At 40.9% G+C, this 19,537-nt stretch overlaps 1 protein-coding gene across 1 annotated transcript; it reads left to right on the top strand.

Moving 5' to 3' along the window:
* The first annotated feature begins 15,727 nt into the window (after window positions 1–15,727).
* On the top strand, window positions 15,728–16,255 carry LOC138890459 (uncharacterized). Its single transcript, XM_070173846.1, has one exon. It carries the CDS (start codon window positions 15,728–15,730, stop codon window positions 16,253–16,255), a length of 528 nt encoding a protein of 175 aa, XP_070029947.1.
* The last annotated feature ends 3,282 nt before the right edge of the window (window positions 16,256–19,537 follow it).

Below are 19,537 nucleotides of genomic sequence, written 5' to 3'. Positions count from 1 at the left end.
ACCTATTAAATTTCAGTGTTGTTCTCTTTTACAGGTAATGCACATAAGCAGAAGTTAAACTTAAATTGAGAGCAAAAGAGCAAGGCAATTTTGCAAGCAATTTATGCGTGATTTGAGTATGCAATCATGAAGCTACTTGAACGAGATAGAAGAACCAGTTCCGAGTGTCTATCTTTTATTCTAGTTCAATTGTAGTAGGAGATTTTACATTGTACCTTTCAGCTTTCATAGAAGCAATTGTATAGGTACCTAGAGTGTTCAAGTTAGAGTTAACTTGAAGTTGCCGCAACAGTTGAGGCTGTGTGCTACAACACGATTAGTGTTAATCCTTAGGTTTACAAAGAGTTTTTGTAAATGCTATTTTGGCTCAGTGATTTTAGTGGAAGTTTGGGAAAATCCTACTGAACAGTAGGTCGTGGTTTTTTTACCTTTTGAGCCAGGTGTTTTCCACATAAAAATCTCTATATTCTTTATTTTATGTATTTATTATTCCGCAAATAGTAGTAGTTGGAACACTTAGAAGAACTAGGTTCTTCTATAGTTCAGTTAAGCGAAAATTGGGTACCACACAAATCACTCCCCCTCTTGTGTGGTATTGACACTTAAAACATCAATTGGTATCAGAGCGGGTTATCCTTGAAAAGGTTAACACTTTAGGAAAAGAACAAGATGAGTGCACCACCTGAAAACCGGGAAGGGCAATCCACTGCTAGGCCTCCACTCTTTAATGGTCAGTACTATTCTTGGTGGAAGAACAGGATGAGAGATCATATCATATGAGGAGACTATGAACTCTGGGACATAGTCACTAATGGTACCCTGGCGACTACAAAGAAGAATGCTGAAGGAGTGGACATGCCAAAGACAAGAGCTGACTGTACTGCTGAAGACTTGAAGAAATGGGAGAAGAATGCCAAGGCCAAAAAATAGCTTGTGCGTGGACTGGGTCTAGACGAGTACAACAGGATTCAAAGTTGTACCACTGCTAAGTAGATATGGGACACTTTACAAGTGGCTCATGAAGGAACTCCTCAAGTAAAGAGATCAAGAGGAACACTACTATATTCTCAATATGAGAATTTCACTATGAAAGAAGGAGAAACTATCCAGGATATGTACACAAAGTTCACAACACAAACCAATGACCTTAAATCTCTTGGGAGAATTATCCTTGAAGAAGAAAAGGTTGAGAAAATCTTGACAAGGGTCTTACCAGTGACTTGGGAAAGCAAAATCACTGCTATTCAGGAGTCTAAAAACATTGCTACTCTCAAGCTGGATGAACTGATTGGAAACCTCACCACCTATAAACTCAGAAGGTAAACCACGAAAATGGATGCACCCAAGAAGGAAAGGAGTCTGGCTCTCATAATAGCCGAAGGTGCAAATCTGGAGGATGATGAAATGGCCATGATCACAAGGGATTTCAAAAAGTACCTAATGAGAGGAAAGAGTCCTTCAAGAGGTACAACCTTTAACAAACTAATGGCTCATAAGAAACAGATCAACGAGGATTGTTACAAATGTGGTAAGACTGATCATATAATCAAGAACTGTCCTCAGTGGAAAATTGAATGGAAGAAGGAAAGGGTTGAACGAAGGAATAGGAAGAAGGAACAAGTTCAACCCAAAAGGAACAAATAATCAACAAAGGCTATGGTTGTTGCTTTGGGAGAAACATCAGATGAGGATTCAGAAGATGAAACTGGAGATGAACAAGCACTTATGGCCATCGGAGAATTAGATGATGAACAAGAGGTAAGTGTCCTTTATCTCAAAGACAGGATTAAATTTCTGTCCAAAGAAAGGCTGTTTGAACTATTGCTAGACTTTATCGATGAGTTTGAGATAATTAACAATGAGAAGGAAGAGCTGTCTAGGGAGTGTGTGATCTTAAAAGCCAAGTGCAAAAATCTAGAATCTAGGGCCAATGAGAGTGACAGTAAAAATGCTAAGTTGAAGAACCAGGTTCTTAACTTGACACTAGTGTCCTAGAACTTAGGTCTGAAAATTTAAAACTAATTAGGAACAGGTAAGAAGAAAGATGATCACACTGATCTCACCTTAGAATAAAACTTAAGAAATATGAAGGATGAGTTGTACAGGAAAGATGAGCACATAAGAGTCTTAAAAGAAGACCTAGGAAAGGTAAAGCATGAACTTGACAGAACTTGCAAATGGAATAAGGCTTCTGATGCACTTTCTTGGCTACAAGAACATCACAGTAGCAACAAGAGAGAACTTGGATATGGGGCTTAAGCACCTAAGTGGGACCCTAAAATCAAGTACCTCACTCTTCCTGAAAACAAAATTTTCATACACCGTGGCAAGACTAGTCATTATAAAAATGAATGTAATGCAAAAGAAAAGGCCTGTCAAAATAACAAAGCCTTTGTTTAAAAGAAAAATTGGCTGCCTGGGTGGGCTAAAAGGAATTTGATTTACCACTTTGCCTATAGAAAGGGACCCAAACTAGTGTGGGTTCCTAAGACTAACCCCTGATTTCTTTTTGCAGGTCCAAGTGAAGGGAAGTAGCCAAATATGGTAAATGGATAGTGGTTGCTCAAAACATATGACTGGAAGCAAGAACCAGTTCCTTTCACTTGAGGACTTAAAAGGAAGTAATGTCTTCTTTGGAAATGGGAAGAAATGTGAGATTATTGGGGTTGGAAAGGTAGGTAAGACAGACTTACACTCCATTGAGAATGTCTACTTGATAGATGGCTTGAAATATACCATAATCAGTGTATCACAACTATGTGACAGAGGTAACCTTGTAGCATTTACCTCCACCAAATGCTTTGTGATTAACCTTACCATTGACAAGACTGTTTTGCAGGGAAAAAGGGTTAACAATATTTACTTTGTAGATTTGTCTACTCTCTCAGAAAATGAACTCACTTGCTTGAGTGTGTTGGAAAAAGATCCCCTCCTGTGGCACAATAGACTTGGTCATGCAAGTCTGAATCAAGTCAACAAATTAGTCTCCAAGGACTTGGTGATAGAGTTACCTAACATCAAGTTCAAAGAAGACAATCTGTGAGGCCTGTGCAAGGGGGAAGCAGGTAAGATCATCCTTTAAATGCAAGAAAATGGTAAGCACAACTAGGATGTTGGAACTGGTTCATATGGATCTCTGTGGTCCAATGAAAACATTGAGTAGAAGTGCTAAGAAATATGTGATAGTACTTGTTGATGATTATTTTAGGTTTACCTAGGTACTATTCTTAACATCTAAAGATGAATCATTTGACATGTTTACTGCTTTTGTTAGAAAGACTCAGAAACAACTAGGTAATCAACTTGCATCCATTAGGTCTGATCATGGATTTGAATTTGAAAATGCTAAGTTTACTGAATCTTGTGATGAGCATGGTATAGATCATAACTTCTCTACCCCTAAGACTCTTCCACAAAATGGAGTAGTTGAAAGAAAGAATAGGACTCTTGAAGATTTGTCCAGGACTATGCTTCTTTCTAGTAAACTGCCCCATGGCTTTTGGGCAGAGGCTGTAAACACTGCATGTTATATCAGAAATAGATGCATGACTAGACATCTTGTAGAGAAGACTCCCTATGAGTTACTTAAAGGGAGAAAGCCAAATATATCCCATCTTAGGGCATTTAGATGCAAGTACTTTGTGCACAATAATGGAAAGGACTCCCTAGGTAAGTTTGATCCTAGAAGTGATGAGGGAGTATTCATGGGATATTCTTCACATATAAAAGCATATAAAGTGTTCAATAAAAGAACTTTGTGTGTAGAAGAAAGTGTTCATGTAGTGTTTGATGAAACTAACATTCTTTTTGAGAGACATGAACATGAAGATGAAGCTATTGGGCTGGTAAAAAATTTGACTGAAGTCTCAGCACAAGCTAAAGTGGCACCAAAAGAAGGAACATGTGATAGAACAGGCTCTTCCATCCAGCGCGACCTGACAGGGGGAACTGATCAAAGAGGAACTAAAACCAATCACCTAAAGGAACCTGTTCATGACCCTAATCCTCAGCAACAAAACATGGGAGAAACATTAAGTAGAAATCAGTTGGTTGTGAAACCTCACAAGTATAAAAGTTCTCATCCTATTGAGAACATAATTACTGATCCAACCTCTGGAGTCAAAACTAGATCACAATTAAAGAATCTGTGTGCTTTTGATGCTTTCCTATCTCTTATTGAACCTAAAAATGCTGTTGAGGCTTTACAGGATACAGATTGGGTAAATGCAATGCAAGATGAACGCAATTAGTTCGAGAGAAGTCAAGTCTAGCATCTAGTTCCAAGATCCAAGTACAGATCAGTAATTGGCACAAAATGGGTCTTCTGAAACAAACTTGATGAAGATGGAACAGTTACAAGAAATAAGGCAAGACTGGTGGTCCAAGGTTATAGCCAAGAGGATGGCATAGATTATGATGAGACTTTTGCTCCAGTTGCAAGACTAGAGGCAATAAGACTCCTCATAGCCTTTGCAGCACACATGGAATTCACTCTTCATCAGATGGATGTCAAAAGTGCCTTCCTGAATGGCTACCTAAAAGAAGAAGTGTTTGTGAAATAACCTCCAGGGGTTGAGAGCAAGGAATGTCCTGAGCATGTGTACAAATTAGACAAGGCTCTTTATGGACTCAAGCAGGCTCCTAGAGCATGGTATGAACGACTTTCCAAATTCCTGCTTGAACATGGATACAAAAGAGGTAAAATTGACAGTACTCTATTCTTAAGGGAAAAAGGTAAGGATCTTCTTGTGGTACAAATATATGTTGATGGCATAATTTTTGGGGCCACCATTGACAAACTAAGTAAGGATATTTCCAAATTAATGGGGAGTGAATTTGAAATGAGTATGATGGGTGAGCTTAACTTTTTCTTAGGCTTACAGATCAAACAAAGCCCAAATGAAACCATAATCCATCGATAGAAATATGCAAAAGAGCTGATCAAAAAATTTAAAATGGATGAATCAAAGGAAATAAACACCCCCATTGCAACTGCCACTAAATTAGACATAGATGAACGTGGTTCATCTGTTGATCAGAAGTTGTATAGGGGTATGATTGGTTTACTTTTGTATCTTACTTCCAGCAGACCTGACATAGTCTTCAGTGTAGGGCTTTGTGCTCGCTTTCAGGCTAATCCAAAAGAATCTCACTTGACTGCTATCAAGAGGATACTGAGATATTTGAACGACACTACTAATCTGTGTCTTTGGTACCCTAAAGGTAGTAATTTCAATCTAGTAGGGTATGCTGATGCTGATTATGCAGGTTTACTTGAGGATAGGAAAAGCACCTTAGGTATGGCTCATTTTCTTGGTTCATGTCTTGTATCGTGTGCCACTAAAAAGCAAAATTCAGTGGCCTTATCCATTGCTGAGGCTAAATATGTTGTTGTTGCCACTTGTTGTGCTCAACTGCTATGGATCAAACAATAGTTGGTAGATTTTGGCATTAAAGTTGGTTGCATTCCTATATTCTGTGATAACACTAGTGCTATAAGGATGACAAAGAACCCTGTTCATCATAAGAGGAATAAGCACATAGATGTTAGACACCACTTCTTAAGAGATAACTATGAGAAAGGATTGATCTCCATAGTCCCTAAATGAGTGATTAAGTCTTAGAATTTGGACCATGATCGGAGTAGTGTGAAGACGGTCTCGGAATGGAATTCTGTTGGTCCTGTTAGCTTCGTTGGGTGATTTCGGGCTTAGGGGCGTGTTCAGATTGTGTTCGTAGCTTATTTAGGCTTGAAATGCCGAAAGTTGAATTTTTGAAGTTTCCGATTCGATAGTGAGATTTTGATCTAAGGGTCGGAATGGAATTTTGGAAGTTGGAGTAGCTCCGTAGTGTTGAATGTGACGTGTGTGCAAAATTTCAGGTCATTCGGACGAGGTTTGATAGACTTTTTAATCGAAAGCGTAATTTGTAAGTTTTGAAGTTCTTAGGCTTGAATTCAATGCTAATTGGTCAATTCGATGTTGTTTGAGGCATTTTGAAGATTTGTATAAGTTTGGATAGAGGTATATGACTTGTTCGTGCTTTTGGTTGAGGTCCCGGGGGCCTCGGGATGATTCCGGATGGTTGAAGGGAAGTTGAGAGTTAGAGTGTGCAGCTAAAACTGTTGGACTACTGTCATAACCGCACATGCGGATTGGGGATCGCAAGTGCGGAACCGCAAAAGCATGTGGGCAGCCACAGATGTGTCCAGATGAGGGAAAGCCAGAAGTCGTAGGTACGGAATGTTGCTCGCACCTGCGAGACCGTAGATGCGGTAAGTTGGTCGCAGGTGCGGGAGTCCGGGTTTTAATGAGTTATTGGGTGCGGTTTATTTTCCACAGAAACGGGACCGCAAGTGCGGTCCCTTGGCCGCAGAAGCAGATTTGCTGGGCCAAAATAAGACATTTCGAGGGTTTGAAATCAAAAGTTAGAAAATCGATTGGAGCTCGAGAGAAGGTGATTTTAGGAGGATTTTGAAGAGGAAATCAGTGGGTAACGATTCCTAATCCCTTTCTAGTTGTATTCCTATAATCTAATCTTAGTTTCGTCATTTAATTTCGGATTTGGGATGAAAATTGAGGAAAAGTGGAGAAAAGTTCTTAGGCCTAATTTTGGGGTTTTGATCTAGATTTTGATGTCGGATTGGAATAATTTTGGTATAAATGAAATCGTGAGAGTATGTGGATTCTGAATTTGAAAATTTTACCCGATTCCGAGACATGGGGCCGAGGGGCATTTTTGTCATTTTTCCTAATTTCGCGTATTAACTTAGAATTAATTAGTGGAATCAGTTACTTGAAGTTATATTTACATTATACAATTGATTTGAGTAGATTTAGGCCATTTGGAGTTGAGTACTCATGGCAAGAGCGTGAGTTCAAGTTGATTTTGAGCTGATTCGAGGTAAGTGGCTTGCCTAACCTTGTGTGGGGGAAACTCCCCTTAGGATTTGGTATTATTGATATTTGAAATGCCTTGTATGTGAGGTGACGAGTGTGTACTTGTGCTAATTGTTGAAAATCCGGTTTTCATTAAGTAACTGTAATCGTGTTTCCTTTCCTGTTTATACTACTTGTAATTTAAGCATGTTATTAGCTTAGGGAAACATGTCTAATTGACTTAATTGCTTTACTTGCTCAAACTGCCTTATTTGGATTATGTGCAGCATGCTAGGCTAGAAATACCTATTTTACCTTGGAATGGAATTTGAATTGAATTGTGTATTCTTCATGTTGTTGCTATGTGTTTACTTTAGGACTACGGGGCGGTATCCCAGGAGATCTTCCCTGCATGTTTACTTTGGACTACGGATCGGTATTCCGGAAGATCCCCCTGCACTTTTATATTGGAACTACGGGACTGCACCCGGTAGATTCCCCCCAGCACTGAGTATTTACATTTGGGACTACGGATCGGTATTCCGGGAGATCCCCGCGCACTATGAGTTGGACTACGAGACGACACTCGTGAGATCCACTAGATATTTATATTTGGGACTACAGGATGGTATCCTGGGAGATCCCCAGTTGTTATCTCTGTGTTGAGTTGTATTCCTTCTGTGATTATTTGTCTCTGTGGTAGCTGTTGTTGTTCTTTCTCTCCCGTGTTACTTCTTACTATTGTACCTAATTATGTTGTCTTATTCTATACTGTTATACCTTGTATTTCATTTAACCTCAGTAGGGCCCTGACTTTCCTTGTCACTACCCGACCGAGGTTAGGCTTGGCACTTACTGAGTACTGCTATGGTGTACTCATGCCCTTTCAGTGCATGTTTTTCATGTGCAGATCTAGGTACTTTGACTCAGCCTACTACCCTTGAGGCGAGGTGATTTCCCAGAGACTTCAAGGTATATCTGCCGCGTCCGCAGACCTAGGAGTCCCTTTATATTCTCTATTAAAGTATAGCCCTTATATATTTACTTTTGTTTAGACATTCTGGAGTTAGATAATGGTAGACATTCAAAAGTTTGTGATTTCATGAGATTCCGGGTTTTGGGAAATGTAGTTCCAATTTGAGAGTTGTATTGTATATGCCGAGCGACATCTTAAATGCTTCATTTTGATATTTTTCTACAGTTTTGGCTAGTTTTATTTTGTTGATTTCTTTTCCGCAATTTGTTAGGATTACCTAGTCGTAGAGACTAGGTGCTGTCACGATAGTTCACGGAGGGCGAACTTGGGTCGTGACAAAAATTATCTCGTGAAGTTTCAGTTTATCTATAAATATACAGAAGATCTTTTCTTTCTTTTGTTAGAATAGGCCAATTAGATTCTGGCTAATATCTGGGCCCGACTTTACTTTACTTTTGTATTTATATGTTTCACCCAATTGCATAAATAACCCGTTTGTAATAGTTAGTAGTCCATTATATTTTTATATTTTTTTGGGTCACTATAAATAGTGAAGCCCACCTTTGTGGTAACAACTCTCTGATTCAGTTTTCTCAATACACAGAAGAGACAAAGTCTCGAAGCTTCTGACTCTCTAAACATGGTGTAAACCCTAGAATCTCCCATTCTTCGTTTACCTCATTTCTTCACGTTTACATGTTATCAGAGTGGAGATCCCAGTAAATCTCATGCTATGAATTCGATCGATGCTACACTCTTCTTCTCTCATCGGGTTTTTCGTACTTCCTCTGATTTTTGATTTCATTCGTTGTTCGTGGTTTGGTGTTGGATTCTATGTTCGATTCTTTGCCTGAGTTCTCCAGTATCTGTGTTCTCTCATCTACTCCGGTGCATTGCAACGGTGAATTTTGCTTTCAGACTACTTCAAAGATTTCGACTAAAATTAGAGTTTTGTCGTATCGGAGTTCTACGACGGCTTTTAAGGTGTTTTTTATTTGAAGGCTGTAGCTCTTTTCGGTTGCGAAAGAGATTGGTAACATCAACTTCACTTATCATTATATCTTCATATTTCTGTTTGCATGACCTAGGGTTTATGTCTGGTTGATATTGAATCTGATAACATGACTAACGAAACTTTTGATACATCTTCAACTCCTCCAACTGATAAGTAGGGTATTTTTGACCGCTTATTTGCTCTTGTTTACTTGCGTTTAAGCTAAAAAATGCTTAAAGGTATTCCCGGAAACTAACAAAATGTGCTTACTTGCAGGAATATTGGGAAACGAGCCAAAGAAGTCAAAATCAACTCATAAAGGAGTCATAAGTAAACAAGAACCAAAACATGGCAAAAAGGCTAGCAGTGCGGCCGCAGAAGGGAGATTCAGAAAGTAGTGCTTTGGCCATCTCAAGGAGTGCGGACCGCACAGAAATCGTGTGGCCGCAGGAGGTCAATTGCGGCCGCAGTCATTATTATGCAATCCGCAAGATTAAAGAATCAGAGAGCTGTTTCAAGTCCAAAAGCAGAAGAGTGCGGACCACATCACTTTTGTGCAGCCGCACCAACTTTTATGAGGATCGGAGAAGCCAGATGTTCCAAGTCCAAATTCCCAAGACTGTGGACCGCACGATAATTGTGCAGCCACAAAAGCCCATTGTGCGGACCGCACCAGAATTATGCGGCTGCACAAGCTTTGCAGGGGTATTTTTGTCAAATATTTTCAACTTAGTATAAATAGTACTTTTTATCCCTTTTAGGTTAAGTTTAGTTTCCAGAAGTGCACCTGAGCCATTTTCTTAACTTCTTTGAGTAATTTTCTATTAGATTAACTTCTAAACACTAGATTTTCTTTGTCTAATCAATTATTATGCTTTCTATTTCAATTTCTTCTTGTATTTCATTATTTTTCATGAGTAGCTAAATCTTTAGCTAGGGTTGTGGCTCAACCCTAGTGTGGGTACTTAATGGGTATTTAATTTTAGGGGTTGTATGTGATTGGATTAGTGATATTTAGCCTTGTTTATGCTTGAATTCTAGAATTAATGGTTGCAAGCATTAATTCATGCCTATTTGACCTAGTCATTACTTGAGAAAGAGAGACTAAGTTTAGGAAAACTTAGCTAACAAGGAATTGGGTGAATTGGGTGAACTCAAAAAATTGATAGCCCCAATTAAATGGTCAAATCTAGAGATAGTACGACCCGACTTGAGCATATATCACTTGATTTGTGCAATACCCATTTGGGCTTGAGAAAGTCAAATTGAGCAAAATCACTCAAACTACAGAGGTATAGAGTGAGCAATTGCGTGTGATTTCTATATTATGATCCCGATTAATCAAACTTCCCCTATAGTTTACAACCCATTAGGTAGCCACCTAGGTAGAAGTCACAACCCTAGATCCTTTATCATTTGAAAAACAACCAAAATCAAAAATATTTTCTTCTAGTTTATTATTTCTCATCAATAGTATACAGTAGAAATAGAAACATCAAACAAGAATGTGGAAGTGAAAATTGAGGCACATTATACAATTACACTAGGTATACACCTTCTAACTCCCTGAGGAATCGACCCCGACTCGCGTTGGTTTTTGTTATTGCTTCAACCGCCTCACTACCTAATTGTGGTGTGAGTTTGGGCGACATCAATCTTTGGCGTCGTTGCCGGGGAGTTAAACGGATTTAGCTATATATCTAGGTTTTTGTATGTTTTGTCTTATTTTCCTTCTGAGTCACTAATTTTGTTTTTGAATTGCTTTTAGGTACGAAAATTGCTTTAAAAAATGAGCCCATCGAAAATGTGTCATTGGGGGAGGAATTGGATGATGATCAAGTTGAGGAGGTTCCTCTTGAACCTCAAGCAAATAGACGAGGCTGCCTGCCTCAAGATAATGTTCCCGTCCCTCCCTTACCTCCACTAAGAGCAGCAGCACACCGACAACTATCGAACGAGGGTTATGCAAGTGCTATAGTCCCGCCCCACATTAGGGCGGGCAACTTCCAAATCACCAATGTGATGCTTACACTACTTGAGCAACGGGGATTCTTCACCGGGGCTCCAAGTCAAAATGCTTACAAGCATCTTAAAGGGTTCGTCGATACTTGTTGGGGGATCAAGCAAACCAATGTCTCCGAAGACGCGCTGCGGTTGAGGTTATTTCCCTTTTCTCTATGGGGAAAGGCATTGGACTGGTTAGAGAGATTTCCCAATCATTCCATCCACACTTGGGATGAGTTGGCGGAGAAGTTCATCTCCACATATGGCGATGCTTCGGGATGAGAATCTTGCATTCAAGCAAGAAACTAATAAGCCATTGCATGAGATTTAGGAGAGATATCGTACCATGGTTAAATAGTGCCGAACAATGATATGACTGAGGACATGATCCAACAGGACTTCTGCAGGGGGATCAATACAATAAACCAATGTGTGGTTAACCACCTCGAGGGATGGGGGACTTCATGAACATGCCATATGCCGAAGCTTGTGAAATTCTTGATGAGATGGCAGATACCTCTTCGGCATGGCAAAGTAGAGCCAATGTTTCGCAAGGTGACCCTAATGTTATTCATATACACACAGAGCTACATGATCATGGGCAAGCAATTTCCGAGTTGACAACCACCATAAACCAATTGGCCAAAGCTCAGCTTCAACAATTTCAAGGGCTGAAACAAGTGAATGCAATAAAAGGTGTGAATTTGATGGTAAACAAGAGATGGAAACAAGGTCAACAAATCCAAAACCATCCGGAACAATTCATGCAAGATGATAGTGGTTATAAACAAGGTGATTCATTCAATGAACAAGAAGAAAAAGTTCAATATGTCAACAATTATCAAGGTCAAAGAAACAATGCTCAAGGACAAAATCAACAACAATGGAGGTCACAATGGCATCAAGGTAATTGGAACAACCAAAACCACCAAGGCAATTGGAGTGGTGGCAATCCTAATCATGGAAACTAGAACAATCAAGGAAATCAAGGCAATGAGGTTAATCAAGGCAATTGGGGTGGCAACAATCAAAACAATTGGGGAGGAAATAACCAAGGAGGGTGGAGCAACAAATACAACAACCGGGGGTGGGGTTTTCAAAGGCCCCCGATGTTCTAACAACCAAGCAATCCACCTCTCTATCCTTCTCAAGGCCCAAGCTCTTCTTCCAATGAGATGGGTAAAATTGAAAACATGTTTCAACAGATGATGGAGAAGGATGCCGACTCTGATGCTCAAGTAACCTCGCACAACACTTCTATTTGTAATTTGGAGGTTCAATTAAGCCAAATCTCACAAGCTTTGAACACTCGTCCTAAGGGGGCACTACCTAGTGATATGGTGGTAAACCCAAAGGGTGGGAATAATAGGGGACATGCTATGGCCATGACTACTAGAAGTGGAAATGGTGGAGATAAAACCACCTCAAATCAAAGAAGGATTGTGGATTAAGATGTTGTGGTTCAAGAAGATGAAATCCCAAACAATATGGTTCAAGCTAATGAAGAAGCGAGAATTGATATAGATGAAAGTATGGAGGAGACGCAAGAAGAGGTGAACCCATCTAGGGAACACGTGATTGACATGCTGGAACCAGTAATGCCAAAGGCTAAGGCATAAACGCCAAGGACTCCTCCTCCATACCCTCAAAAGTTTGCAAAACAAAATAGTGAGAACGAATTCAAAAAGTTTATTGATATGATGAAAAGTTTGTCGATTAGTTGAGACATTAGAACAAATGTCAGGATATGCAAAATTCATGGTGGATTTGGTAACCAAGAAAAGATCAATGAATTGTGAGACCATCAAGATGACTCATCAAGTGAGTGCTATTGTGCACTCAATGGCTCCGAAGTTAGAAGATCCGGGTGCTTTCACAATCCCTTGCACTATTGGGAGCACCAATTTTGCCAAAGTATTATGTGATCTTGAGGGAAAATATCAACTTGATGCCCTATTCGGTATTCAAAACATTTGGAATTGGTCAACCAAGACCCACATCCATAAGGTTGCAAATGGAGGATCGAACAATGAAGAGGACTTTGGGTATTATTGATGATGTATTGGTTCGAGTGAAAAGTTCATCCTCCCAGCAGACCTTGTGATTATTGATTGTGAAGTAGACTACGAGGTTCCTATTATTTTGGGTAGACATTTCCTTGCTATGAGTAAGGCTCTTGTTAATGTGGAAGCCGGTGAGCTCACTTTCCGGGTAGGTGACGAAAATGTGATCTTCCATGTGTGAAAATCAATGAGGCAACTGAATAGTAATGAAGTTTGTTCGTTCGTGGATTTGATGACGGACGTGATTGTGGATGATGGTAGTGCCACAATAAACTTTGAAGACAAATTGGAAGCCGTATTGCTTAACCTTGATGAGGATGAAGAGAGTGATGGCTATGTGGAGTGTGTAAATACATTGCAAGGCATGAGGCCGTATACTTATGAGCCCCGAAAGCTATCTTTGGATCTTGAAAACCAGAAGACTCCTCCAACAAAGCCCTCAATCAAGGAGCCTCCTACCTTGGAGTTAAAGCCATTGCCTCTGCATCTCAGGTATGAATTCCATGGCCCTTTTTCTACTTTATCGGTTATCCTTTCTTCTTGCTTAACTAACATGCAGGTAGAGTCCATATTGGAAGTGCTACAAAGGAGGAAAAAAGCAATCAGATGGACTCTGGTAGATATCCGTGGCATAAGCCCCCCTTTTGCATACACAAGATTATTTTGGAGGAGGGTGCCAAACCGTACGTTGAACATCAAAGGAGGCTAAATGAATCAATTCAAGAGGTGGTCAAGAAGGAGATCATAAAGTGGTTAGATGCCGGGGTTGTGTACCCCATTTCCGATAGTTCATGGACTTCTCCGGTGCAATGTGTCCCAAAGAAAGGGGGCTTGACTATGGTTACCAATGACAAGAACGAGTTGATTCCTACAAGGAAGGTGATCAGTTGGAAGGTGTGTATGGACTATCGCAAGCTCAATAAAGTTACAAGAAAATATCATTTCCCACTTCCCTTCCTTGATCAAATGCTTGATAGGTTGGCCGGGCGTGCTTTCAATTGTTTCCTCGATGGGTATTCTGGCTACAATTAAATTCTCATTGCTTCGGAGAATCAAGAAAAGACGACCTTCACTTGTCCCTATGGTACTTTTGCATTCTCACGGATGCCATTTAGTTTATGTAATGCACCAGTGACTTTTTAACGATGTATGATGGTCATTTTTACCGATATGGTAGAGGATATTCTTGAGGTCTTCATGTATGATTTCTCCGTGGTTGGAAACTCTTTTGATGATTGCTTGAACAATTTGGATAGGGTCTTAGCTAGATGTGAGGAGACTAATTTGGTGTTAAATTGGGAGAAGAGTCACTTCATGGTTGAGGAAGGCATTGTCCTCGTCCAAAAAAATTTAAATCATGGTATTGAGGTTGATAAGGCCAAGATTGAGGTGATATCCAAACTCCCTCCCCCTACATCCGTGAAGGGAGTGAGGAGCTTCTTGGGTCATGCAGTTTTCTATCTCTGTTTCATCAAGGAATATTTCAAGGTGGTAAACCCATTGTATAAACTTTTGGAGAAGGATTCCAAGTTCCATTTCAATGAAGATTGTATGAAGGCATTCGAGTTGCTTAAGTTCAAGTTGGCTCCTACTCATATTATTACCCCACCGGATTGGAGCTTGCCTTTTGAGCTCATGTGTGATGCTAATGCTGTTGCGGTTGGAGTGGTGTTGGGGCAAAGGATCAACAAAATATTCCATCCGGTCTGCTATGCTAGCAAGACCATGAATGATGCCCAAGTTAACTACACAGTGACCGAAAAGGAGCTACTAGCTATTGTCTTTGCTATGGAGAAATTTCAACTGCATTTGAGGGGTACTAAGGTGATTGTTCACACCGACCATGCGGCGCTTCGGTATTTGATGAGAAAGAAATATTCTAAGGCAAGGTTGATGTGGTGGGTGCTTCTATTGCAAGAGTTTAATCTAGAGATTCAAGACCACAAGAGTAATGAAAATCAAGTGACGGACCACTTGTCCCGATTGGAGGAGGAGGGGAGGCCTTATAACGGCCTTGAGATCAATGATTCATTTCCCGACGAGCAATTTCTACCCGTTTTAATGATCGGGATGCCATGGTTTGCTGATTTGGCCAACTATCTTGTGAGAGGCATTGTCCCGAATGAGTTCTCTTCAAACCAAAGGAAGAAACTCAAATGGGATTGCCTTGATTATTATTGGGATGAGCCTTATCTCTTTCGGGTATATACCGATGGTTTGATCCGGCGATGTTTGCCGGAGGAAGAACAAGTGGGTATTCTTGAGGCTTGCCACTCTTCATCGTATGGTGGTCACCATGGTGGAGCAAGAATGGCGGCAAAAGTTTTGAGTTGCGGATTCTATTGGCCTACGCTCTACAAGTATGCTAGTGAGCTTGTCAAGCATTGTGATGAATGTAAAAGGGCCGGTGGGATCTCTAAGAAGAATGAAATGCCTCTCACCACCATTTTGGAGATAGACATCTTCGACATATGGGGTATTGATTTTATGGGTTCGTTTGTTAGTTCTTGTGGGAACACCTACATTCTAGTCGTGGTTGATTATGTTTCCAAGTGGGTTAAGGCTGTTGTTTTTCCCAACAAAGAAGCGAGGAGTGTGGTGGCATTCTTAAAGAAAAGCATCTTTACAGGGTTTTGTAATCCGAGGGCCATTATTAGTGATGGGGGTTCACATTTTTGCAACTGAGCTTTTGATAACTTACTCACAAAGTATGGTGTCACTCACTAACTATCGGCTCCCTACCATCCTCAAGCAAGCAGATAAGTTGAAGTCTCCAATAGGGAGATCAAGAGTATTTTGTCAAAGACTGTCAATGCCAACCGGACGGATTGGTCAAGAAAACTTGATGATGCTCTTTGAGCTTATAGGATGGCCTACAAGATGTCGATTGAGATGTCTCCATATCTATTGGTGCCATCTTTCGGTAGAACTCGAGCATAAGGCCATGTGGGCTTTGAAAAAGTTGAACCTTGAGTGGGTTGTCGCAGCAAACCTAAGGGTGTCACAATTGAATGAACTTTATGAATTCTGGTATCATGTTTACATAAGTCCGTCCCTTTACAAGGAGAAGATGAAGTACCTCCATGACAAGTACATCCACAACAAGGAGTTCAAAGAAGGTGATCTTGTGCTATTGTTCAATTCCCGGTTAAGGATATTTTCGGGCAAGTTGAAATCAAAATGGAGTGGGCCCTTTGAAGTAGTGAATGTAACCCCCTTTGGTGCTCTAGATTTGAAAAATAAGAATGATGAGGTTTTTAGAGTCAATGGCCACCGTGTTAAATATTATCTTGGCAAGGTTGATGATGGCCACATTGTGGTGGTTCTTCATTTAGAATGATTGGTAATTTGCATTGTGCCGCAACGTTAAATCAGACGCTTCTTGGGAGGCAAACCATGTCTTTTTCTTTCTTTTCTTTTTCTTCTTTTAGATAGGCTTGGTTTTGTGCTAACCAATTTTGAAGTGTATGCAGGAATGGGTGTGCATTGCAGGGACTATGCATGAAAAATTTGGCTAAGTGTCAAAGTGCATAATCTCTGAAGTTGGCCTGTCAAAAATTCTTAAGGAATTGCAGTCGCACACATTTTTGTGCGGTCCGCACGAGTGCTGCGGCCGCACTCATTGTTGTGATGTCCGCAGCGTGACTTCCTAAGGGAAGGTAAGGAGTGCGGACCACATCAAAATTATGCGGCCGCAGTCAGGTAGAAATCTGGGCCCTATGGGTAAAAGTATAAATAGGGCTTCTTGCATCTTTTTAGACTTTTCGACCTTCTGAGCCCTAAAGCCAAGCTTGCACAGTAAATTTCCCCATTGTTCTCAAAGTTTTCCCTCATTTCATCACTTGCATCATTATTAGTGGTATGTTAATTCCATCCATAGATATTTCATCTTTTGTTTTGTTTTGTTTTTAGATTTAGGGTTACTTCCATGCCTAAAAATGTCAATGTTTAGTTATTTTTTGCTTAGAATCATGGGGGTAACTTTTTGAACATTAATTGGGGTCTGGGTAAATAGATAATGATGTTTGATTGTTAAAACCATGACAATTTGAGGACAAAATTGCATAAACCTCAGGACAGTGCCCGTGAAGTTTGAATTATGCGGCCGCACACATTTTTGTGTGGTCCGCAATAGAGGCTATGCGGCCGCACACACTTTTGTGCCATCCGCAGCCCTCTGAGTTAGGAAAATGATGTGCTTGACTTGTGCGACCGCACTTAAAATTGTGCGGTCCGCGATGGACTCGTGCGGCTGCACTCATTTTGTTGCAGTCTGCAGTGACGAAGCTTCAGAGAGCCTAGTATTCTGAACCTGGGGTTGTGTGGCCATAGAAAAAATTATGTGGTCCGCACTTTTGGTTATGCGGCCGCACTCATTTTTGTGCGGTCTGTACTGGGCAGTCTGCAGCTGCACTCATTTTTGTACGGTCCGTGCTACCTTTCTGAGGCACTTTTCCTGCAACTTTGAACACTGCTTTTGTATACATTATGAGCTTCAATTCTAATTGCAGTCTCTTACTTATGTGTTTCGGACAACGGTTCAATCACGTGGCAAAGGAGATAAAGCAAAAGGGAGGGCAGAACCCTCCTGAGGCCGGGGTCGTGGTAAAAGCAACCTTCCTCTAGCACCTCAAAGAGTCATAACCAAGAAACCAACCACAAGAAAAGCCCCTAATACCTCGGAGACCAATGAGTACATCCTATCTGGGAAGCTTCTGAGGGTAATTCTGTGCAAGCACAGCCAGAAACTTAAAAACAATAACTCATGGGGAGATTTCATTTGGTAGATGAGTCTTCTTCAGCTGCTAGTTCGTCTGAGGGTTCGGAGGAGGGTAGTCAAGATTCTGAGCCCTCTTTCTCACATGCTCCACCTACTCCAATCAATGTAGACAATGATGATAATATCCTAGATTATGGTAGATGAGGCAATACAGCAGTGGCAGGGTTAGAAAGATCAACGAGGCCTGAGATATGGGAGGACAGATTTGTTAGTGCCAATGCCTTTGCTAAGATTACGGAATGATGGCCACAAAGGCCTCTCACTCTTGAGAGACAATTTTTATGAAAGATTTGGACAAGCATAACCCTAATGTCCTTAGGCAATTCCAGGAGTGGAAAGGTTGGAAATGCTTCACCAGTAGAGTCCTTGATGCAAATGAGTACCCGGTCAAATAAAGCTACGCAAATGTTGCTCACATCAAACAGGGAACTAAGGTGACAAAAATGGAGAATCTGATATTCCGCTTTGACTCTTATGCACTGAACACAGATGTGGAGTTTGAAAAAGTGAAAGCAGTGCAATATTTGGAGAAGCTAGCTATGGGTAATGCAGCTCGTTTGTGGTTAGCTGAGATCCTGGCAATCCCAAGGTCAACACCTTTGTGGCTCACAACAGGGGTTCCAATTGTCCGGGCCACCCTAAACTTTGAAGTAAAAGAGTGGAAAACATTCGTGTGTAGCCGCATTGACCCATGCCTCAATGAAAACATGATCCCACTTCCTCGTGCAGTTTTGGTGGCCTCGATTATGGCTGGGTATCCGATAAATGTTGGTGCCATCATGTCCACCAACATCACTCTAGATGTCCAAAAGGATGAGAGATCATATCCGTACCCGAACTTCATCACTGAATACTTTAAGGATCAAGGGATGGAGTCGAAGCATTATGATACAGAAGTGAAGGCCAAGAAGCCTTTCTCCTGGTGGCACCTTCAGGGAGCTGACAACCCGAAATTCAAGGAAAAATTTACTACCTCTACTGGTCAGTTTGAGGAGCTAGCGGTAGTGGTTACTGATTCAGCTATCGAGCCTTCCACAGCAGCCGGTACTTCCACCAGGACAACAACCATGCCACCATCTTCATCTGTCGGACCACTTGCTTCTACTAGACTATCTGTGCCATTGCTAGTGTCGGCTTCATCTACATATCCTCAGACTGTGCTATGGGTCTCTTAGACATTAGCGAGTCTCAACAACTGGATGTAGACAACTACTACAAAGCTAATTGCTATATCCAATGCTGTTGCAGCATAGTCCTCAGCCCCAGCAGAGTCACAGGTACCTCCGTCAGTGAAGGAAATATTGAAGAAGATACTAGAAAACCAGAAGACCATTATGAATACTTTAGTAGCGCATGGGAAGGTCATTGAGGACTTAAGCAAGCAAGTCAAAAAGATGAAGAAGTCTCAAGCATCGAAAAGGTCAGTGGACAAGCTGAGAAAAGAGGTTACCAAGATTGCATCTGCCTGAGATCTGCCATTGGACCTGCATATGGAGCCTTCAGTCCCAGCAACACAGGCAGCAGTCGGCCGGTCTGAGAAGCCGGTTGCCACTTCCCACACTGCTGAGGAGATGATTCAGATGCTCAGCAACCCAGTTGTCCCTCAGCCCGGAGATGATGAGATACAGTTAGAGACAGAAGGTGCCGAGGATCCCATGTAGAGTGAGACCACATAGGGAGTTCTCTTATGTCTCTACCCTTTCCCTGTTCTTATTTATGTTAAGCATTGAGGACAATGCTTCTTTTCATTTAGGGGGTGGTCTATTTTGATTATTTGACTTTGACATTTGGGCTGTAATAACTCTGATACTATTTTCCTTTCATCGTTATTTCCTTTTGGTG

The sequence above is a fragment of the Nicotiana sylvestris genome, chromosome 4 (genome assembly GCF_000393655.2).
Source record: "Nicotiana sylvestris chromosome 4, ASM39365v2, whole genome shotgun sequence".
In the NCBI taxonomy this organism is placed as follows: domain Eukaryota; kingdom Viridiplantae; phylum Streptophyta; class Magnoliopsida; order Solanales; family Solanaceae; genus Nicotiana; species Nicotiana sylvestris.
Note: the sequence above shows the minus strand (reverse complement) of the source record. Positions and strands in the feature narration are given on the sequence as shown.

What these genes read in the sequence shown, in the direction of transcription:
- LOC138890459 (XM_070173846.1), top strand. Translation starts at nt 15,728, where the DNA reads ATGCCAACCGGACGGATTGGTCAAGAAAACTTGATGATGCTCTTTGAG.